The sequence below is a fragment of the Erithacus rubecula genome, assembly GCF_903797595.1.
Source record: "Erithacus rubecula genome assembly, chromosome: 10".
In the NCBI taxonomy this organism is placed as follows: domain Eukaryota; kingdom Metazoa; phylum Chordata; class Aves; order Passeriformes; family Muscicapidae; genus Erithacus; species Erithacus rubecula.
Window position 1 is genome coordinate 22,337,023 of NC_136662.1, and position 23,073 is coordinate 22,360,095.

General features: G+C 41.6%; 1 protein-coding gene across 4 annotated transcripts in view; it reads right to left on the minus strand.

Annotated features, from left to right (window-relative positions):
• LRP8 (LDL receptor related protein 8) overlaps positions 1 to 23,073 on the minus strand; it is a 224,769-nt gene that overhangs the window by 53,394 nt on the left and 148,302 nt on the right. For all 4 annotated transcript variants that reach the window (XM_079313700.1, XM_079313699.1, XM_079313698.1 and 1 more), the window contains one exon: positions 12,950 to 13,072. In XM_079313700.1, the coding sequence (XP_079169826.1) occupies positions 12,950 to 13,072 (123 nt within the window). The remainder of the gene's footprint in view (positions 1 to 12,949; positions 13,073 to 23,073) is intronic.

Consider the following 23,073-nt stretch of genomic DNA (forward strand, 5'->3'; position numbering starts at 1 on the left):
CAAGATCTGCAGAGTTTGGGAAAGTGCTTAAGTAACTACAGTATAGAGGAAGTAAGTCAGCACAACAATGAGTTTGAACTATGAAAATTTTTCATTTGGCTCAGGAGGAGAGAAAATGTGTCTTGAAAGCCAGAAACATCAGCCCTTGTTCTCAAAATATTTGATGAGCAGATAGGGATACATTCACTCCTCCTGGAACATATGCTACATGACAGCTTCCAGTGGCAGCTGCTTTACACTCTGGAAAAAAACACTGTTTTTTCCAAACCAAAACCATAGGAGATGAATGAAAAAAATCCAAGTGAAGAAGAAAATATATAAAATTGTTGTTAGTCTATGTATAGTTAAGAACTGACCCCACAGTTCTAAAGTTCCTCCCTGATTTTGCAGTGTCATTGCACACACTTTTTACAGTAACCTGAACCCCAGACATGTTTTTCTTTTAATTCTTTTACACAATTTTAGAGATTTCTTCTTCATTTATTATATATAACAGGGATTACATTTTTGTTTAGTTTAAGTTGGCCTTTTCTAAACATAGTTCTATAGCTTCAAGCTACTTCTCTTTGAAATGGTTTCACAGTGGTCGTCTCCCTGGTATTTAGAACTCACCATGACTAATTCCTCATAGCTTCTTAAATATATGCAAAAAGAAAAGGACTTTCATTTATGTTACTAAATGCAGTCACATCACAGACTGTCTCCTAAAATCAACCTTTAAAAACAATAATAAATATTTCATACCATATGCTGAGAATATCATGGGCTCCAATCTCTTAAAGAAAACAGAAACACATGGAAATTCCTTGCTAAGTACTCTGTGGAAAGAAACTGTAAAGCACAACTCAGAGGGGTGGATAGAAGTTGTTATGTACAAGCACAATGCAAAGGCCACTGTTAAATAAACAGAAATCGTGTGCATTAGGACTCAGACTGTGCTCAGAATTCAGGCCACCATGGATCTGAGGCCACCAGCAGTTTAGATCTGTTACCTCTTCTGGTTTGCACTACAAGTACCATTTCAAAGGACAATTCTGCATTTCAAGTAAAATAACGTATAACGTTTACACCCACACAGTGTAACAATGAAAGGAAGGAAAAAGAAGAACAATGACAATTCTTTATCTCCATACATGACCAATCTCCATAATCCTGATACACACTTCTGCATAAATACTACTCTTTAAACTTTCTCAATCAAGATTTCCAGCTCACAAAACACAACAAGGAATAGCTCAAAACACACTAAGCAATGGAGCATGTCTGGTACTGAGACACAGTCATTCTGCAATGATGGGCAGACTTCTCAACAACCTGAAAATCCATGCTCCCAGTCCAACAGCAGCTGGAAGCAACAACAGTGACCTTTAAATTTCAGGACAATAAAATCCAGCTACAGCAGGCAGTAGAACAGCAAGAGGCAAAATCTGAGAGCACATATGGGAGAGATGATCTGTGCCTAAAGGCTACTCATATTCAAAACTCCCATTTTATTCTTTTTTAAGCCTTCACACCAATGGTTTTGAAGAAGTTGCTTAAGCTCAGTTTTTGCCAGAGCCTGTGCACCTCACTGCCTTCACTGAGCTACTGATGCATGTACACATGCTAGCAAAGCACAGGCATGGCCAGATGCCCCCTTTTCAACTATCACTACAGGAGAGTCTGGAAAGGAATTGCTTCCTAGAATCCATTAATTTAGAGCATTCACCTTAGAAGCTGCTACCTACACTGAAGCATCCCAAAGGGTGTATTTAAACGCTGACAATCTTTTTCAGAAATCTCAGTCTGGATCCTAGACATATGTCCTGGTGTCCTTGTGAACATCTGGGCTTTCCTTATTTTTACCTACACTTCTTGAAAAATAGTGACTCAAGGAAGAATTTTTCTAAAGAGTTGTGGATGAAAAATTTAAGTAAGGGATTGTGGAAGAGCAACAATCAAATTAAAATGTCCCATATGCTCAACTTTTACTCAGTTAACAGAAGAGCCTGGCAAGAAATCAGATCAAGAAGAATACGACAGTTAAAAACTCTTTAACCAAAGGAAAAATCCCATCCCAATTTATAGCCCTATTATTAGCTGGTGTCTATCAAATAGGAATATAATCTGCAATCACCCAGTTATAAGGGCACAGCAGCAGTCTTGACAAAATGACACCACTTCTTTTGCAGATTGTGTTGCTTTTAACCACTTCGGTCACCCTTGGCCCCACCACAAGGCAGCAGCAGAGCCAGAAAGAAACCCAGGGCTCTTGACTGCCAGACCTGCAGCTCTAGGACTTTATGGCAAGATGTCCTGCAAGTCCCCTGAGAACCACACACTGATATCTCCTGATATTTCCTACCACAGCCTCAGCACGGAGGGCAGAAACAGGTGTGCTCCACCACTGGCACCAGACTCCTGCTTCTCCCACCCCTTCCCCTTCCCCTTGCTCTCCCCTACCTGAACTGCTGCTGATTACTCCATGTGCTGCTCACCCTGCCCTTTACACAGGGCATCCTCCCATATTTCCTGGTCATGCTCTTCTTCAAACCCACCTTTGGAGGCTGCTCTTGCCCAATGCACAGTAACAATGTTAATACAAATATATCTCAGTAACACTCCAGCTGCACTTGGTGTCAGATGAGGGACCCCTGGGACCTCATTGTGTGCTCTGTTGTACTCCTGCTATTCCTCAGTTCCATTGCTCATCTTGCTTCTGTCGAGCCTGTTCTGATACCAAATCCCTCTGCCAGCCCCCTGTAACCTCAGCACAGCCACAAGCTCTGTGCCAGAAGGCAGCTGCACAGCCTGGGCACAACCCCACTGGCTTCTGCAATGCCCTGCTGCAAATTCAATTGCTTAATTACACTGCAAACACAATTACTTAATTACAAAGGAAACTGGGGTTGCTATTACAGGACCTGTGTTGGATCTGCTTTTCTGAAGGACCTCTTGGTGCTGAAATTACAAATCATGATGTAAGTTGGTGGTTTAAGTGTTTGGTGGTTATTGGACAGAAGAACTGTTTAGAAGGGCTTGTAGTAGAGTAGTTATGTGCAAAAAAGGAACTTAAAAATGTGATTTTAAGGCTGACAATGTTTCTTTAATCCCTAAAAAGCTGTTTAGTTCACTGTCTGGCTTGAATATAATGAATCAGGAACAATTTTTCCAGCTTTCACATCAGATAGCAGGTAATTATGGAAACAGAATAGAACTTTAATTATGAGAAAAACATAGATTGTTCTATTGTGATCTTCCATAGCATTGTTGTTTCTTAGAAGCAAACATATTGTGCAAGCTGGAAAGAAACCATTGATTAAAATAATCAAAAGCCCTACTAGAAACATGAACATGCTTTTCTTTGTAAAAGCCAAAATGTATCTGACTAGAGATACAATAGTTGAGGTATTTGAATTACCTCTTCCAAAGACCACTTTAATTTTGCCTCCCAGATTCATTTAATTGAATCTCCTATTACAGGGTGGGTTTTTTCATTTTACATACACTATACAAAAGCTTGGTGTACTCTGGGAAATCTAACAGATTAGAAAATCTTATCAATAACTTTTTATCCTGATTTCTTCCCAGTGATTTTTCAGCTGAAGCAAGCTGTTTAAGATACTGTTTCCAAGCATACCAGCAATCAAATATTTTTAAAAATAAAACAGTAGTAGTTACAGGTACCTGATAAAGCAGAACAGCTTTTCAGTTCCTCCTCTGAAAAGCTGGAATATCAATAAAACAAGGTCAGAGGTGTCAGAGTCATAGGAAAGAATCCAGAACTGGAATTACAAACCATGCCAGGCAATTACTGGAACAGGCAGCACCTTTTCCCTGGTGTTTTGTCAGCACAGTGGGTGCTCTGCTATCGCTGCCAGCCCAGGACAGGCGTGTAAGCACCAACAAACACTTCAGGGGAGAGCAGACAGCTCCACTTCTGCAGATGCTCAAGCACAAACAAGAGCAGGGGGTTCCTGTGGCTCCTTCCCTTTCATTCCCTGGCTCATCAAGGAGCACTGGGGAGAGGGAGTGCTCACAGAGCACTGCCAGGCTGCACCAGCAGAGCTAGTTCCACACAGCCACGGGCACAGGGCCCTGCTCCAGCTCTCAGCTCTGGCTGCAGGTCCAGCACACACACAGGTCTCCCAGCCGCCGCTCGTTCATCCACCTTCCTCCCAGGCTCACTTTCTCTCTCTTGTGCATGGAGATTATTCCAATTCTAATCAAACCAGGGAGGAAGGAGCACCACAGAACGCTAGGGGGACAAAGCTATACAAAGGATAAAGGAGTTGAGCAGCACTGAGATGAGACCTATTTGTAGAAGAGATTATGGTCACAAAAGTACTTCTTAGCACAAGGGAAAATAAAGGCACAAAAGGTCTCTTGATGAGCAAACATAATGAAACCTGCCAAGATGAGTGATAAAATCATAGAAAGAAAAATTATACAGGTCTTCAGGACACTGCCAGAATTCACTGTATAACACTTTTTCCTGCTTCCTGAAGTTTGTACTTCTAAAATTAAAATTAAAAACTTGCCTGAGGATGGTGCAGCATTGGTATTTCACCTCATATCTGCCAGGACAGTAACTCCCCTCTATTCTGTTAAAGGACTGACTAAAACAAACAGCATTCAGGACTTCCCAAAACCTCAGACCACAAAGGAAAAACTGAGTGCAGTGTCCCAGCCCACCTCCAGCAGCCCCAGCAGCTGCAGGGTGCCCATCCCACACCATTCCTGGCAGCACCTGCATGGCCACAGTGAGGACATTGTTGCACCAAGCTCCAGGCTGATACCAAGGGGAGATGCTATTTTTTCCATGCTAAAGTGACAACTCTTCTGAGGTTTTAAAGATATTGAGAAGAGAAATGCTGCTCAAAGGAACCAAGAGGACATGAAGAACCCAGGGGAAACAAGGAGGATTCAGTAGATAAGCATAGGTTTAATAAATTCCAGTATGTCCTCACCCTTTTATGTGCGAAATAAAGTAAATCTGAAAAGGCTCTGGTGCTATTAAATAATTGTGTTTCTTATCTTGGAGTGAACATTTCATCTTTTATATACATACAAAGAAACCCCCACCTGTTTTTTTTTTTTTTAGAGGATGAAACAGGCAGCTTAGATGACAATTTTAATTGAATATGTTCGGGCTGTTGCACAAGAACACTGATGTGTAGACCCGTGGCTGGGAAGAAAAGCCTTTCTCTTACCACCTACACCTTAACTTCATTACAAATATCCTGCTGGTTCTCACAACTCAGCTCCCAGTTTGACACTTGCAACATGTCTAGAGGCAGGAATTGTGAAGCAGCAACGCAAATTCCAGTGGAATTCAGTATGTTAATTGCTATTTCTCAGTCACACTCCGCATGGGGCTGATATACCTGGTGAAATACTGGAATGACCAATTGTTCTTTTTTCTGTGTGTCTATGTGCAATTCTCAACACATATGTATCATTTTACACACATAAATGCACACACAGTGGCTAGAAATGAAATCAATTGTCAAACATGTTATGCATGTTAATCCCTGTACAGGAAAAAAAGAGGTGTGGTTATGTTTGCAACCTCTGCCAAAACAGTCTCATACAACTGAGAGAGCTCCAGTGACAGGGTAAGATGATGAGAGCAGGCCAGATAAAGGGTGCAAGAACTGGCATGAGCCCAACGTGTGCTCTAACAAAGCAACTCAGTTCTCTGCATTTTAATGCAAAGGATTTGTAATGTGTTGTAGGTTAAAATACAAGACAAAAAGGGAGAGCTGAAATGTGTCACTTCAAATACAGTCATGAAAACAGTGTCCCTATAAAGGAGGCTGGAGCTGCTGCTAAAGCCAAGCCTTGATTGCCACAGAGGCACAGGGAGGATCCACACCACTCTCACACGTGCAGGCAGCGTTGCTGTGACCCTCACCCTAGGGCACAACCTCACTGAAAGCACTGCAGGCATTAAAAATCTCCAGTGCAAGGCTTAAATTACAGAAATTACCTACCAAAGCATGCAGAAACTGCATATTAAACCAGTCTTAATCATGATCCTAATCCTAAAGGAAGCAGGATGGAGTGTCATGAGACCCTTATTAAAACTGAAAAATATTTCAGTGGGAGTGAATGAAAACAACTGCAAGAATGGAGAAAGAGAGGAAAAATACCCCTTTAAAGAAAGGCTGGTAGAACAAGGAAAGACAGCTTCAACATACAATTCATTGTGATACTAAAATGCAGATGCATTTTAATGTCACCAACATTAAGACAAAGTAATTTGATATTCACTTATTTTTCTCACATCGTAATTCATCCATTTAAAAAAGGAGAAAAGATTTGCTGTCTGTACTCTTGCACTGCAATACTACTTCATTCAGTTAAAACATTATAATTTGCAAATTATGTTTTGCCTTTGATTCCCAGAAATTATTTCCTTTTCACATCAGCTATAGTAGTTAAACAACTGTGATTCCTGCATCCTTCCCTCAATAAACAAACAAAAGGATAAATATAAAAATCAGGTAATGGGAATTTCAGAAAGCAAGTAGCAAGAGAATGGAAAAAACAAAAGCACTAAGCAATGAAAAGCTACTTGAGATTTCTGAAAACCTTTTATGTTTTTAGTAGTTCAGTATTTATAGTCTGTTAAATAATTACACGTACAAGATCTTCACACACTCAACTTTAATTTTCCTGCTATTCTCTCCTATTGAAATAACTGCATGATTAATTGTAGCCATAAAAAGGCAGCATTCAACTCTTTTATGACCACTCCTGTCTATAAACTGAATGAACACATTAGACCAATAGGGAAAATGTTTAAATGCTGGTGTTCAAACTTTGCAGCCATCAATAAGTGAAAGTTCAAAATTGATCTGAGGGATGGAAACACTGCAAATGTCCAAGCAGACAATGTCACATGAAAAAGTGACTCCTGCACAAGATAACACTGCTCAAGAACAGAACAATACAAACATCAGAACAGACCCAGTAGGTTTTTTTCAGTTGGTTTTCCTACAGAAACTTGGTCAGCCCTCTGCAAAGGTCACTGCTGAGACCTAAGCTCTAAACATGTTCCCATAAAGGAAAAACACATTTTGTGTAGGTATTACTTAAAAGTTTTCATCACTGGTAGAATTGCAGCATCATTACAAATCCTAAATTAATTTACATCTTTAGGTAAGTAAAACGCTGAGATCACCAAAGCCATGTAATCATCATCAAAAAGGAGATGTAATTCACTGCCCATGAGCCACAGACAAAGTTATCCCACTACTGGGAATAAACTGCTTGGCTTTGAGTTTGCTGGATTTCCTTTGATGTAAAAAGAATAATTTCACGCTTCAAGAAAAGGAACAGGATGCCAGAAAAACTGGGTTTGATTCCTTACTCTGTCAAAGACTTCTGGTGTTCGTCCCTGCAGATCCTTTGGGATACTGAGGTCAGCTTAGGGTTGCTCAGTCAGGACACACCTGGGGGTACCCCAGGCATCCAGAGGCACTTGGGAAGCAGTGTGCTGGGACAGGATGATTCAAGCATGGTTAAAAGGTCCATTTGTAAGAATTTGGAGAATCACATACACTTAGAATAAAAGGGACTGTAAGCCACCTGGGAACTACAGGTCTGCTAACCAAACTCAAAAAGTCATGTCCATCTCTACTGTTAAACATTCCCATGGAAAAGGAGTTCACAGGAGTCTGGAACCCTCTGCAAAGTAAACCTGGAAGCTAAGAGGCATCTAAAAACCACAGAAATGAATTAATGTTCAAGTTGCATTTTGGATATAATAAAGCTTTGACAGATCCCTGCCAAATGAACAAAGCAAATCCTGTATCCTGATTAAAGAATTGCATCATTGCCAATTATATGACAAAATAATCTGAAATGAGAGACTACAAACAAGGAAAGGTTGGGGGACCAGCACTTGTTTGGCTGACAGAAGAGAAGGTTAAAGGAAGATATTGTTGCCTTCAACTCCAAAATGGGAGGGAATAGTGAAGATAGAGTCAGACTGCTCTCAGAGGTGCAAAGTGACAGGGTGGGAGGTGACAGACACATGCTGCAACAAAGGGAAGTCTGTCAAGATAAAGGGAACTTTTTCCATTAATAAGGGTGGTCAAACATGAGGACAGGGGTCCAGTTTGAGCGAGAAATTGGATGAGATGACTCCCAAAGGTCCAAGTTATGAACCTTTGTCTTAAATGATTCCCATGACTTCATGGAGAGATGATCATGGCTGTTTTCATTTTATTCTGTCTCAATAAATTTGATCACATTGACAAATTAAAGCTTTCATTGCTAGCCCTACAAACCAGTCTGGGCACCTGGAAAATGAGACTGCCACTTTTGTGCCTTGTCTCTGGGAGGATCCTGTGGCTCTAGAAGTGTTTCCACATCCAGTACCTTGTCCTGTATTTGCTTACAAATGGGGTGCTCAGCTGCTGCAATTCAGCAGTGCTCCCAAAGCCCAGCAGGACCAGTGCCAGGGGGACAGTGCTGTATTTTCTGCTGGCTGTAGCCAGTTGGTGCAGTTGGAGTGTTGTTAAAATGCTCACCTATACATCTGGCATTAACATCACCGTATTCAATTCCCTGAGTGATCTCTAACAGATGAGAATGATCTCAGCAGAACAGTCCTTAATTTACATGTTCCAGTGCATTTGCAACCTCCCATCATCTTATCACATTTATACCAACAGATCTGCTCATAACCTTGGGGAAGAAAAGAAAAAAAGAAAAAAAAAAAACCCTTCTTTACTGCCCCTGGTCCTAAAACTGGGTATCTGGCTGTGCCTGGCTGATTTGGCCTAGTTTTTTCTTTTGCTACTTGAATTCAATGGCCCAGTGTATGTGATGCCCTGAAAGGAACACTCCACCCTTCTCCAGGAAAAATTCTCCAAGGGCAGGGAACAGTTTATTAAGTCCTTTTCCACAAAAGCACACTAATGTCACCAAACCCACTCAGTCATGCAGGAGATCTGCATCAAAGAAGAATAATAGAGACATAATATCCTTTGGGCTGAACAGAGAGCTGGGAGATGATTGTGCATTTGGGGGTGAACGATATCATCAATGCTACCAACAACAGCATTTTACATGTGGGCAACCTAACAGGAAATGAGGGCAGAACTGACCAGCAGTGTGAGAGATCAGCACACACAGCAGCAGCACACAGAGTGCCTGGGACCATGGAAAATACCCATTAAAAATATAACTGTCAAGTTTGGATACATCTCCCTGAACCACTCGTGACATGTACTCTAAAATAAGAAACAAGTGCCTGAACTGGTGCTGTATTTCAAACCAACATTCAGGATTTGATTTTATATTCCACTTCCATTTCAAAATCTATTTCCAGAACTGCTGCTTATTAAACCTGCCCTATTAAATCATTCCCCTATTAAATGCAATATGAATTAAGGTTTCCCAGTGTCTTTTTGTTCCTCTTAACACCATACACTCTAACACCCTGTACCTTTCTGTACAATAATTTTTGCTCTTAACCAGGAGAATGTCACATATCTGAAAAAGAAATAAGTGGTGAGTTTATGCTCTCTGCATTCCTTGATCTCATTATATATACAATGTCCTAAGGCAAGAGTTTGCCAGCTTAGATTTTCACTCACTCTATTCCTTTAATTTGTGTTCCCAACAGTGTTGTTACTGATTGTGAGCATTTGTTTTTATTTTTCTCTTGAGATGTTAGGTTGTTTTTTTTTTGCTTAAGTCACTGATTAAATAATCTAAATCCTTCAGAGGGAAATTTAAAATTTCATTCTTGTATAAAAAGCAGAATGATTCAGTACCTGAGCTGGAACAGCATTAGGTGGATAACATTCATTTTGCTGGAGGTTTCTGTTAGCTCAGTCAGAAGAATGACTTCCCATCCCCCTCCCTCAGCTACAAGGTAAGGAAAAGGTGAGGAATCTTTCCATACTCATAAGCAGAGCCTATGTATATCAGCAGAGGCTGCACCACAGCCCCAGGGTATCACCAAGCCATGCTGGGCTGCTTTTAGTGACAGTAATGAAAAACAGGGCCAGGACTCTGGATGGGGTGGGCTCTCCAATGTAGAGTACATCTGAGCTACCAAAAATCTTCAGCAGGTGCCAGAGATCTGTCTTGCAGAAAACCTGAAGAAATATAAGCAGTTTCTTACTTCCAATGACCCATTTCAAAACAAAAGCCTAGATAATCATCTCCTCTGAAACCAGTCCCTGCTAGAAACTTATCAACCTTCAACTAGAACCAAAATCCACAACAGGGAGAAGTCCTAGAGATTTCATCTGCTGAGGATTCAGTGGGACTCATGAGATACCATTACAGCCACCACTCACAGACACATTCAATGGCTTGTGGAACACAGTTAAAAAATAGTAATTGCATGAACAGCAGAAAAGGTGCAGACATCACAGGTCCAGCAGAAATCAGGCCAGCTGTGATGCCATCTCACCTATCCAACAGGACACAGGTCATGATGTCCTGTACACCTGAGAATGCCTAATGTTCCTAGAGAGGATATTGTCAGGTACAAAGCTGAGCAACTTCAATGATTAGGGAAACAGAAAAAACAAAAGTACAGTTTGGGTTCTGTTAAAAAAAAAAAAACAAACAACCAAAAAAACAAACCGAACCCCACAAAATGTTACTTTCAACCAAGCATAAGAGATGGGGATGAGACATCCCAAACTACCAACAAGATAGAATAAACAGTATTAAAAACACACCACAAAAGCATTCAGAAAATAAAAAGTCATTTAGCAGGTGGCTAGATGCTGAGAGGAACAGCCTTGTTTTCACCACATTCTAAGCTGCAAGTACCCCTAAAGTGCACCAGTCAGCACTATTAATGCTCTTCAACTCCCTGGATTGAATGGACTATGGACAATGTCCCAGTGTTGCATTAACTGAGGAATAACCCCAGATCCTGGCAGAGGTGCTGACAATTATATGGCCTGTCTGAAAGCCATTGATTTTATAAAGCAGTTTGATCTTAAGAGAGGTGAGAATCTCTTATTTCCCAACCTGTCCCTTCCCGAGGGAAGCTCTACAGGGCAGGCTCCTCCACAGAGCTGTGCTGCATTTCTAAGCAGCAAAATGAGACAATCACAGGCTCTTCAATCACCCCTTGACACAGGAAGAAAGTCCAGCCTTGATTTTATCAGGGAGAAATAAAATGGGACTGGAGAGAACTATCCAGTTACATACATTCCTGCATACAGGAATGTCCATCTATACATTTGCCTGTCACTATATTTTCTGTCATTACAGCTTCATCTTAAATAACATTTACAGATATGAAGAGTCAGGCCTTTTACTGTAAATGGGCCAAATTACAAGGAAAGTCCCACACTCTTTAATAGTACTTTTAACAGAACAGGAACAAACTTCTTCCTGTGTTGCAGAAAGATGTTTCACGGGCTAACTATTTTTCTGAACTGAAGAACCACCAGAGAAACACAGACTTAAGTTTCTTAGAAAGTTTCAAGTAGGAAAAAAAAGAAAATATTAAAAAATGAAAACAAAAAATCACAAAAATCTGAACAAATTACTTTTCTCTGAGGACAGCAGTCTGTATGGTAACAATCTGAGGCTCAGGTCAAGTTTCTTTTGTGATACTTAAGATTTAAGGCTGATTTCCCCAGAGGATGAAATAAGCTGGGGAAAAAATGAAAGGTGAAATGGATAGAAAAGGAATGGGAGTTGATTAACAGAAATCATCAGGGGTCTCAGTGCAGCATGGCCTATCCACAGCTTGTGCTATGGCCTCTGACATGAGATGTGCAGGCAGAGGCTGCAGCAAATGAAGCTGCTTAGTTATTCAGCCTCTCTCCAGACAATCAGGTAGTGGAAGTAGCATTAATGAGACACCTTTTAACTAAGGAGGATGCAGGGTAAAAGACCAACAAATATAGTACATAAATATGTTAATGTATTTATTGAGGTAATTTTTTCTGTAGCCTGTATGTGGCTGCAAAAATGATTCAATTCATTTTATGCAAGAGAAGTGTATTCATCTCCCTTAATTAGGGACAATGTAGGACTGGTACTGGGATTAAAAATAAAAGTATGGTTGATTTTGAAGTCCTCTATGTACTCCATTCTGGTGAGATCTGATAAAAGACTTCCTCCAACACTGCTTCTGACTCATGGGAATATTTGTGAAGTACATGACTGGAAATTCAATAGAATGGCCTGTACTAGTTTCTTGCTTTGGCAAGAACAAATCTGCAGATATGAGTAAGCACACAAATAAAAGTCTACCTATTAGTATTTTCATTAAAATATCCCTGTGATTCCCTTCAACTCAACATCAGACAACCCTTCACAGTTCTAGAACAATGGAGTACAAATGGACGTCCTCAAAAGGATATGATAAAATGCACTATATGAAAACCAAGAATGCTCCTTTTACTTACTGGGTTTTTAAAGGGTGTTACCTGCAGTAACATGTCACACTTACTCTCAGCTTTAGTTATTTTGCATTCCTCATCTTTCATCTGCTGCTTTTTTCATTTGTTCTCAGAGGAAAAATAAAAAATTAAGATAGAGCAATGCAGTAACACTGTAAAGCTCCTCTGAAATAACAGAAGTGCTGTCTGCAGTGATGATAAATCCCAATATGTTACCATGCAAAACACCAAATCTGAGTTTCCAAAAAGCCTGATCCCAGGTGACTGTGACACTTCTCACACTGCTGCTGATCATGAGCCTGATAAGCAGCTCAAGATGTTTACAATTCCCTTGCAGACAGAAACCCAGACTAGACAGCACTGCCTATATCACAGTCTGGAAAACAGGTACATTTGAAAGTATGTAAACTGTATGATTTGGATGACCTGAATCTTTTGTGTCTGTAATTTTTGTTCTAAAACAAGCATAAATTTACAGATGATCCTCCAAGTGCTGGGAATAACAGCTTCAGTTTCTCTGTGCTTTGATAATAGAACATGTTTGAGAAATACCACTTTGTGCTACTCACTGCATGCTGCTTCTGATTCATCTGACCCGTCGGGACATTCTTCTTCCCCATCACATTTCCACCTGGCTGGGATGCAGTGCCCGTTGTCACAAGTGAAATCTGACTCAGCACAAGTTTTCTTTGCTGCAAGAAAAGAAGAAAGTACTTGGCATGAATATAAACTGTGCAGAAGATCTCCATTGCACCCAACCCCACCAAGGACAATACGAATTACTCTGCACTAATAGGATTTATTTCACATTCAACATTGCTTCTTCATGACAGAGTCCCACATATACCACAGATGGGTGTCTCTTCTCACCAGAACTCTTATCCCTCCATTATTTGACAAGGATTCACCCTCCCATGTCTTTTTCCAGCCATTCAAAAAACAGGGATGTTCTTTTTCAAGATAATTTTCTAAGGCTTTTACTATAAAAATCTGCTGCCTTCATGGACCATGATTTACAGACAGGCAAGACAAACAAATATCACCTTTCGAGTACTATAATCTAAATATTAATGTTTCAATCTCTGCCATCTATTCATGGCTCGTTAGTACATCTGTCACCACAGCAGATGATCATAAAGCACTCCTTCAAACACTAACATTCATTTCATTAAATGTCAGCCACTCCACACTCTTTGCTTTGCTTGCATTAATCTAGGGCTTGAAAAAGATGCAAGACATGAACTCAAGCAATTAATTGGTCTGTTCCTCCGTGCCAGTGGTGCGGCACCATGTGCTCTCCATTTCTAGTCAGCATCTTCCTACTGCAGCAGAAAGAGAAAATTCTACATATATTTGGTCCCTTTAGACCATGGCCTCAGTGTTGATGTGGCACCACTTGCTGACTGCTTTAGCAGTGGTGACTTCAGTGGCTTTTCTGCTGAGTCCTGAGCAAGGGCTGGGGTTCAGTGTCACCACACTGAACTAAGAACCTCTCTGGCTAACTGGCATCTACCTTTGTTAGCCATCAGCTGACACAGGAAGTGCTGGCAGGGAGATTTGTCTCTTCTCCCTGCAAAGCTGCTCACAACCTAATAGGATCACAGGAGAATTCAGGTAATGAAGGACCTCAGGTCATCAAGTCCAACTTCCTGCTCAAGACAGGCTCAGCTCTGAGGTCAGAGCAGGCTGTTCTGTATTTTATCCAATCTGATATGAAAAAAACCCCCAAGATGGAGCCAGCACAACCTCCCTGGGCAATCTGTTCCATGGGTGAGACCATCCTCTCATATAAGTCATGTGCACACATATTGCTCCATCAATACTTCTTCCAGCAAACATTTTCAAAGCATTAAACACAACAAATAACCCTTTGGGGTTTGATCTTTTACTTTCCTTTCTTGCTTTCCTACATGAGCTGCTGTCAGGAAGGGAGTCATGTTAAATATCACTCATGTGCCCACACAGCAAACATGGAGCATTTCTGTGTGAGGTGCTGCAGAGACCTACATAGCTGAAATAAAGCATTTTCTATCATACAGAACATGAAGCTTCCTTGAGCAGATATCCAGCAAGAAAACACTGCAAAGCACCACTAAGCAGCTGTACAATCTCTCAGAATGCACTTTTTAAAGAGAACATACATTTACTCCCCTTCTGTTGCTAAATGAACCAGATTCTAGAAAAATGGGAAAAAAGAAGACAATTCTCAGTTTCCTCTTCAGCCATTCAGAAACATATTATGGACTAATGTAGGATAGAAAAACCATTTCCATATAAACCAAGACACCAGTTATACCAAGGATCATCCAAAGACATTGCACATCTGTTATCAGAGGGAAAATACTTTCTCCTGAATATCACCTTTCAGAAATTCAGAGCTCTTGAAATTGGCAACAGCACATAACTTGAGGTATTTAATGCAAGTTTTAGTGAATCTGATGTATTTAATGGCCAGAAATGCTGAAACTGATATGGATACCTATGCATAGCTTAAATGAGAGCACTCTCCTGCTTGCTGGAAAGTTCACTGGGTAAAATGCTGCTATCTGCTCTTAGGGGAAGGTTGTGGCATCTACAAATGAAACAATCACAGCTCCATTCAGAAAGGAGAGACCAATGTAATACTAGAGACATTAGAAACCTAATTTTTAAAATGCATTTTGTTTTGTACTCACTCTCTCAATGCCCTAATATCTTGCTTTCCACAGTGAAACTGTCCTTTAACTTATTCTCTAGAGATCCAACAGAGATAAAACTATTACTGTGACTAAAACAAACCTCTCCTTTTGCCATCAGTCTCACAGTCTGATATGTTCCTGGGACCTGGGGATGCAGGAGCAATAGGCCACCCCAGGGAGAAGTGGCAGGGTCCCTCCCTTTGCACAGCCAACCGTGCAGATGGTGGCACCCATGGCTTTGTCCCTTCCCTGCCACTGCTGCTCCTCATGCACCACAAGCAGTTCCTTGCTAGGGCTCACAAAAGGGCAGCAGAGCACTGCTGCCAGTCCTGGGGTGTCCCTTGGGTTCATGTGCTCCTCCCTTTGGCAAAATGAAGCTGGGCACAACAACTCACCAGCAGTGCCAAACCCAAAAGTGTCACTGTGTCCCCACACCCTCCTGAAGGTCCAACAGTTCCATGACAAAAATCAGCAGGATACAAAAGTGTTTGGTCTTTGTTTGAATCTAAATGCTCTAATCTCTTAAGGAATAGGATTAAGAGAGGGGAGCTCAAACCTTTTTATGATTCTTATATTTAGTTCTGCTTTTTTTCTTTTTGTTATTTCTATTTTAAATATTATCATTTATTTGCAATTACTTTTTTACTACTATCACTCTCCAGTACTGAGTCAGAGCTCTGCAGACTGTCTCAATTCCAGTAACTCCACTTTCTGTTGCAAAGAGCAACCCAGATTATTCAAACTGCAAGATTACTGAAGCACTGTCTCATTTCTCACCCCTAATACAAGACTGGAATCACTTTATTTCCAACCAGATTTACCTTCTGGCACTCAATCCCCATGTATCTGGGATCACAATGCAGGCAGGGAGCAGTTAATTAAAATATCAGCTCTCTGGCTTTTCCTTTCTTTTTCTTTTTGAAGTCTGATAACCCTTTTTATTAATCTCCCATGTTATACACCTTCCTTCTATCAATAATTCATTGAGGCTCACATCATAAATTGCCAGTGATGCATTAAAATGTAAAATAAATAAATACATCCCTTCTAGACAATGGGGAGGACACAGGTTCATTTTATGGTTTCACCTGGCTCAGAAATAGTCGAGCAAAATTAATTGCACCCCTGAGATCCATTTCCTTTGCCGTAAGCAGCCCAGGCAGCTCTGCTCACATGTCTCTTCCAAATGAACATAAACAAACAAGAGTGAGGAGTCACAGCATCCCTGAGCCTCTGCTCCTCAGGGGGCAAAGCCACACCTGGAACGAGAAGAGAGACGGCTCCCGAAGCGTGCACAGAGCTTTCATCTCCTCCCCTGCTTGGCTGCACACAGTGACACCAAAGAGCTGCCTGCCTCTCTCTGGACTCCTGCTTCATTTGCCTTTAGTTCCTGCTTTTCCTTTCCCACAAGTGCCAGTGGACAGATCTGTCAGAAACTCCACTGGCTCTGCTGTGACCATGGGGCTCAGCTGCACAGGCAATGAGCTGCCTTGGGCAGCTCTCCAAAGAAGGCCTTAGTTAAAGTCAGGGATTCCTGCTTCTCTTCTCCCAGAAAGAAAGGCAAAGGAAGAGGGAAAGGTTTCAATTTTACCCAGTAGTGACAGAAAAATACCCTAACATGCTGAATTTTAAATAAAACTGCATCAAATCCAACATGGCACCTCATTTTCCAAAATGTCCTTTTCCGTTCCATTACTCACATCTCTTATCCTGAACTGCAAGTAAGGAGTCAGGGGTCATCCCTGCAGCAAATTAAAAGCAGGGAACCCAGAGAGAGTGGTTTAAAACATGAACATTTACTGAGTGAATTCATAAAAAAGCAGTGACTGGGGATGTGTTTAATTAGACTGGAGGGAATAAATATACACTGAGAGGAACAAGCTTTGTACTGGCTAGGAGCAGGGACTGGGTGATATAAATGTGACTTCCAACTTCCAAAAATACCTACTTCTGAAAGGTCAATTCCCTGACCCTAACCCAAACAAGGTATCTGAATCTAATGGAAAAGTACAGGACTTCTTTTTTCCTCTTTCTAATAAAACCCAACATCCTGCCACTGCCCTCAGTCACTTCATTTAACCTCAGTTAGCTTTTGCCTCAGTTTTAGAGGCATTACAAAGCAGGTACATCTTTGCAGCTACTCCTTGTAAGTCACCAGGCCCTCCATGATTCAATTTCCGATTCACACCTTGTTTATTCCTATTTTACACATCTTTAATATTAAGCAATACTAACTCTAAAATAGTTTCATTTCTTGCTACTCCCGATTTCCCCAAACCAACAGCTGAAAAGAAGAATGAATACATTTCCTCTTTCATCAACAGTTCTATACAGCTGTTCAACAGCAGCAGTAATGTAAAAGCACACAAAAAAGCCTATTTTTTACTACAACTTGCCTGCAAATGACACTTGAAAATGAGGGGTTTTTTTCCCTCCATGAGACAATGAACTCTACATAGTTCTAACACTCTACACGTGGGATTTTTAGTTAAAGTGTTTTGTTCAAACTCTGGGTTGTGTATCCAGACAGAAAGCCAGGCCAATGAGAGCATCCTTGAGTGTTAACCCACAAAGACCCTACAGACCCTGCCCTCTCAACATTTTTCTCCCCTTAGTAACCTTGGCCAACTTCCACCAATTCTAATAGAGGGGAAAGATGTGGAAAATAAGTCTAACCCCACAAGTTTCATAAAACTGGGAGCTGAACAGAGAACAATTGAAGTCACAGCTCCACAGAGAGAGGTAAGGGCAGCAAGTGGCCACAGGGCTGATCTGCTCCATGGGCTGCCAGTCAGCCAGGGCTGCCCAGACTCTGCATCTCATCCCAAAGGGGGTTTATGGCAGAGGGAAGGTGGCAATTAGGGATTAAAAACCCCAGACACCAAACCCATTGAAAACTGGTTTAATTTGTTCCACTGCGTTCATTCCTTTACACAGATCCTGCTCCTATTTTAGTTTCTGAATCAACATCCATCACTTCCCATCTAACTGTGTATCTGCTCTCATTTGCAGCCAATATTCAGTCTTCTAGCAGAAAACAGATTCACCCAAGCTGCTGTAAAATGTAACAAAATACAGTAAAAAAATATACAGTGGAAGTTTTGCTGTGGTCCTTCTACAGCAATAAAATAGCACAGCCCAGAAGGATGTGCTAATGGGGAGATGATGGTAGGCCAGACACTGAAATTCATGAAACAAGGATTCATTTAATGCTGGGGAATTTCAACAGCAACTTTGATCAGTGGCTTATCAGAGCACCTGACAAGGCTCCATATGAGAACAGAAGCAGCACTGCAGAATTGAAGAGCTAAAACTCAGCCCATCAGCACCACTCTGCCCTGAGAGGTGCCAAGCACAGCTCTGTGGGTAATTGGACAGGAGGCAGCTCCTCCCAGAACAAAATACACCATTATTATGGGTCACTCTGCACGTCCTAAGGACCTCCATCAATCCAGTCTCAGAGTGAGCAAAACATCTCAGCTTCATCACTGGCTTGGCTCAATGAGGTTTTCTGCTTCCCAGAGAAAGGTAAGGGCTGTGCTCATGATTCACCTCCAGAAAGCTTCTGGGCCACACAAAACTCAACAGCAAACAGTTGTTTTCAATTTATAACCTCAGTCAGCTCCTGAATCACAAACACAGCCACCAGGACATTGCAAATGTCATTCCCAAAGAGAAATTCCCCACAACAGAAGAAAATAATTAAAAAAAAATTAATTCAAAGTTATGTTCACCACAAACTTGATATATACTCCCAAACTCATTAAACATTTGGAGCAGGAGACTGAGCCCTAACCACACACTTTGACAGCGTCTCTGCCCTTCAAAAAGAATCTGTGCTATTGATCCCCAAACCTTTGATCAGGTTTTATACCCCAAGGATGTATTAGCTGTCCTAAAGGAGATCTGAAAATCCTAACCAACATCTGCAGCCCGAGTCCTCTCAGTGGCTGCTGTTGATTTTGCAAAGGAGGAAATGTCACAGGAAGTGTGGACAACCCATCCTGGAGTGGTTTCCTGCTCCCAGCAGGTGCTGCATTCCCTGCTTGTGCTGGGAGCCTGACCCTCACAGCACCTCTGCCATGGCCATCACTGCCAAATCTTTGGCATGGGAATCCCAGAAATGTGCTGGTTTGCAGTCATAAAATGGCAACAGAGAAGACTGAGTTGAAACCCAGAGTTGAAATATCAGGAAATCCTAGTGGATGTGGATCGTCAAGTCCTTTTAATTTTCATACAACTAAGGACACCTTGAAGTAATAATGAAAGGGAATATTTAACCATTCTCTGAATCTGGCCACTTCTTTTGACGCTGCCATATCAGCAGGCAATTACTTTCATAAAACAAGATTAATCAGATCCCCTCAAAGAGCCAGTGCTCAGGCACAGACCATGATCCCTTTGATACTCTACATGAAACACATTCTAAAGAAACCTCTCCCCAAGACCCCCTGAAACAGCCCCAGAAAACAAGGCCCCATTGACAGAAGCCCAGTCAGAGGCTCTGGGGCTGCCTGAAGCTGCTGCTCAAGTAACCAAAACATGCAGCTGCACAGCCTGAAGCCCCTCAGATCAATCAAATCAAACCAGTGACTTTAAAAGAAGAAAAAGAGATGTCACTTCTGATTTTTCATTAGTATCAAAGGTATCCACTTTTGTGCATTTTAAATGGTAATATGTGTAAGTCTCCTATTTAGAATAATTCAAATCTGTTTTCATATTTAATATTGAATTTAATGTAAGGAAGATGGCAGAACCTAATTGAAACCTATGAAAAGTAGAAAGCTGAAACAACATACTGTTCTTACGTATGAAATTAAAGTGACTTCAACTAACAAATACAGGCCTTTCTTCCTGATTTTACTCACATAAATCAAGGTAAAACTAAATAATATTTTTCCTCAAGTTGTACTCAGGTTGCTGTTGTCATTTCAGTCTTTAAGAAGAGGCTGTATGCTCAAAGCTTGCTCTGTTTTTTACCAAATATATAAGTTGGTCTAATGAATGCAGCACTTGTCCCAACAAACTATGTTTCACCAATAGGAAAAGCAGGATTTCTCTTCTTCCCAGAAGAGAAATCAAGGAAATCAAGTACAAAAAGTCCACTTGGACTGATGTGCTCCGTGGAGGGCATTAGAGGTCCTGGTATTCAGAACAACTTCTCCTTGCAAATTTGAAGGTTTAGTTGGGGCTCTGGGGCTTTGTCCTAGGGAGCTTTGCAGCTGGGAACAGCCCAGGCAGAAAGCTCAAGCTCTGCCTCACTACCTTCAGAGGAACAAGTCCCACACTCCTTCAGGCAAGGCTCCCTCCAACATCTGCTCCCTCCATTCTTCCCTCAGATTTCTCAATTTTTTTAAAATCCACTCATAAATCATAAATCATCTTTTAAGCTGTATAAACTGGGGTTTGTGACAATTTCCTCATTTTTATTCTCCAGGAACCCCCACCACCTCAATGTTCAAGTGTGGAATTTAAAAAACAAAAAACAAACCATAAGAAAACCAACCCTATTTCCCCACACTGTACTTGTAAATTGGAAAATCATGCCCTTCAGCAGCGGAAGAGGAAGAAAGGACAGATTTTCCTACCTGATTTTCCTGAAATACACTCCAGGTTTGCTCAGAAACAGGCTGACAGCCCTGTCCAACCTGCAGTCACCTCTGGATGCTACCAATCAACCTCACTGTTGTGTGACACTGCACAGCAGGTGTGAAAAACCACCCAGCACTCAATGTCAAAACATGCCACTGACTAAATCTCACCGAGGCTCTTCCACATCCAGCAGCAACAGTGACAAGAAGGCTGCCAAGTGCACAGATAAGGTTTGCCTTCAGTAAATGGGTTTTTTCTTACAACAAAGCTCATACAAGGTAGAACTGAATGGGAGCAGTATCAGAAAACTTGCTCCCCTTAAGAGATCAGAGAACTTGAAAAAGCAGGTCATTCCCTCTAACAGGTGCACGGACACAGACATTAAATGACACAGAGCTCATGCAGCAGACCTGTGGCACAGCCAAGGGCCTGCCCACGTCTTTCCTCCATGTTTGACAGCATGGTCGCCGTATCCCAGCTCAAGTCAAGATTTCCTCTGTGTGGAAAAGAGCAGCCACCGCTCTGCTGTGGAAGCTAAATGTGTTTCCAGAACTCCATATTGCTGCAGTCATGACCTTTTCAAAGGATTTGGTATGCTCCGACTTTCCAGTTTGTTTCTAAATATTTCTTTGACTGAAGCTCATCCACACTGACTTTTGCTGACAGAATTGCCAGCTTTGTCTGTCTCTGGGTTTTGTTTTGCCTTCTTTTAACAAGCAAGACATTGTTGCAAGACAGAAGCTCTTGGGGTGGCAACTACATGTATGTTATTTCACAATGAAGGATGTCCACAAATTCCTCAAGAGGCATTTAGTGTTATTTTATCTTTCTGTTTCTGGGAATTGAACACTAGGGGCCATATTCTACCCTGATGAAACATTCCCCAAGTCCATAATAATTACTGGTCTCAGTGGTCTCTGAGAAAATGTGCAAAATTGGTCTCAGATGTTTTTATGACACCCTTCGATGTCTGTTTTCAGTACAGGTTTTACAACCCTCAGCCTAAACCAAAGTCTCTGATGACAAAAGTCCCTGGTGCCCTGAGTCAATGCCCCAATGACAAAAGCCAGGTTTCCTCAGGACAAAACGGACTGAAACTATTTCTGAGTGCAAATATAGGAAGACAGAAAAGCAGAAGTGGTTGAGTCGGTGGAGCAATTTTAGTTCCCACCTACACATATGCCCATAGCTTATCAGACAGGTAGAAGGAAAAGAGAACAGCCATATTTTAAGGATAAAACTGCCTTCAGTTATTCGGAAAATTAGAGAAATGAGGCTAAGGCACATGAGCATGGACAGAGAAAAGAGACAAAGATGTGAAAACAGATCCTTTTACTGTGTGAGATATGAGGAAAATGTAGGTTTCCTTACACAGTCACTGCTCTCTGCTCTGTTTGATGATTTTAAGTATGTTTCCTTTTTCATAGATGGTGGTAAGGAAACCTCCAGGACCAGTGGAAAGGATAGCAAAGAATTCCCCTGAAGCCTGAGGTGCCATCTTTTCTTACCTGGTTTATGCTGTCACATTGAAACACAACACTAGAGTTCACAGGCACATAATTTGCCTTTCACAGCTTGGACACAGCATTTAAGTTCTTGTTGCCTGAATTTAGTGTACACACCGTGAGGTTAAAGTGCACCAAAGCAAAACATGGCACCTCCAGCAGAATTTCACACCAAGTTTGCACGCAGGAGATAAACCCAGGGGCCCTAAACCCTGCTCAGAGCCAGGGACTATGAACTCCCTGTCCTGCTTTCACTGCAGCTGCCTGAGCTGGGGTTCAGATCGGCATCAGGCACTTCTGGCAAGCCTCAGGCCCTGGCTGCACGTTTGTCACTGCTCTGGTAGGGTCTGTGGCTCAGCCCACTCGGCTGACATGGGCTGTGAGAGCACAAAACATCTGCAAGGAAGCAGCAGCAATTTCAGCAGCCACCTTTGCCACTGAGAGCAGAGCAGCACCATTACACACTGGGGGTCCCCAGAACTGCAGGCAAAGTCACTTCCTCTGCAAATCAGCCTTAAAAAACAGCAAGAGAAACAAACATTGTTTAAATCCTGCTTGAAAACCTGGCCCGGGTCCAGGCTGCATACTGATCCTTACAACAGTGTGGAAAAACAGTAACCTGATATTTACACCTGTGAGCTCTGTGTTTGTAAGCACGGTAAAGCACACGTGCAGGACATTCCTATGCACCAGCATTGTATGTTTCCAAAAACGTGGTAATGACTAACAGCACAGGTATCTCTGACCTGTCATACAAATTATCCAAATCTAAGGATGTGCTGGAAACACAACAGAAGTCAACCCAAAGTTCTCAGTTTCTAGGAAAAAAAAGAAAGGCAAAAAAGACAAAAAGCAGAGGCTTGTCAAGAGTCAGGATCAACGACCTAAATCAGACTCAATGCATTTTGCAGTGGCAAA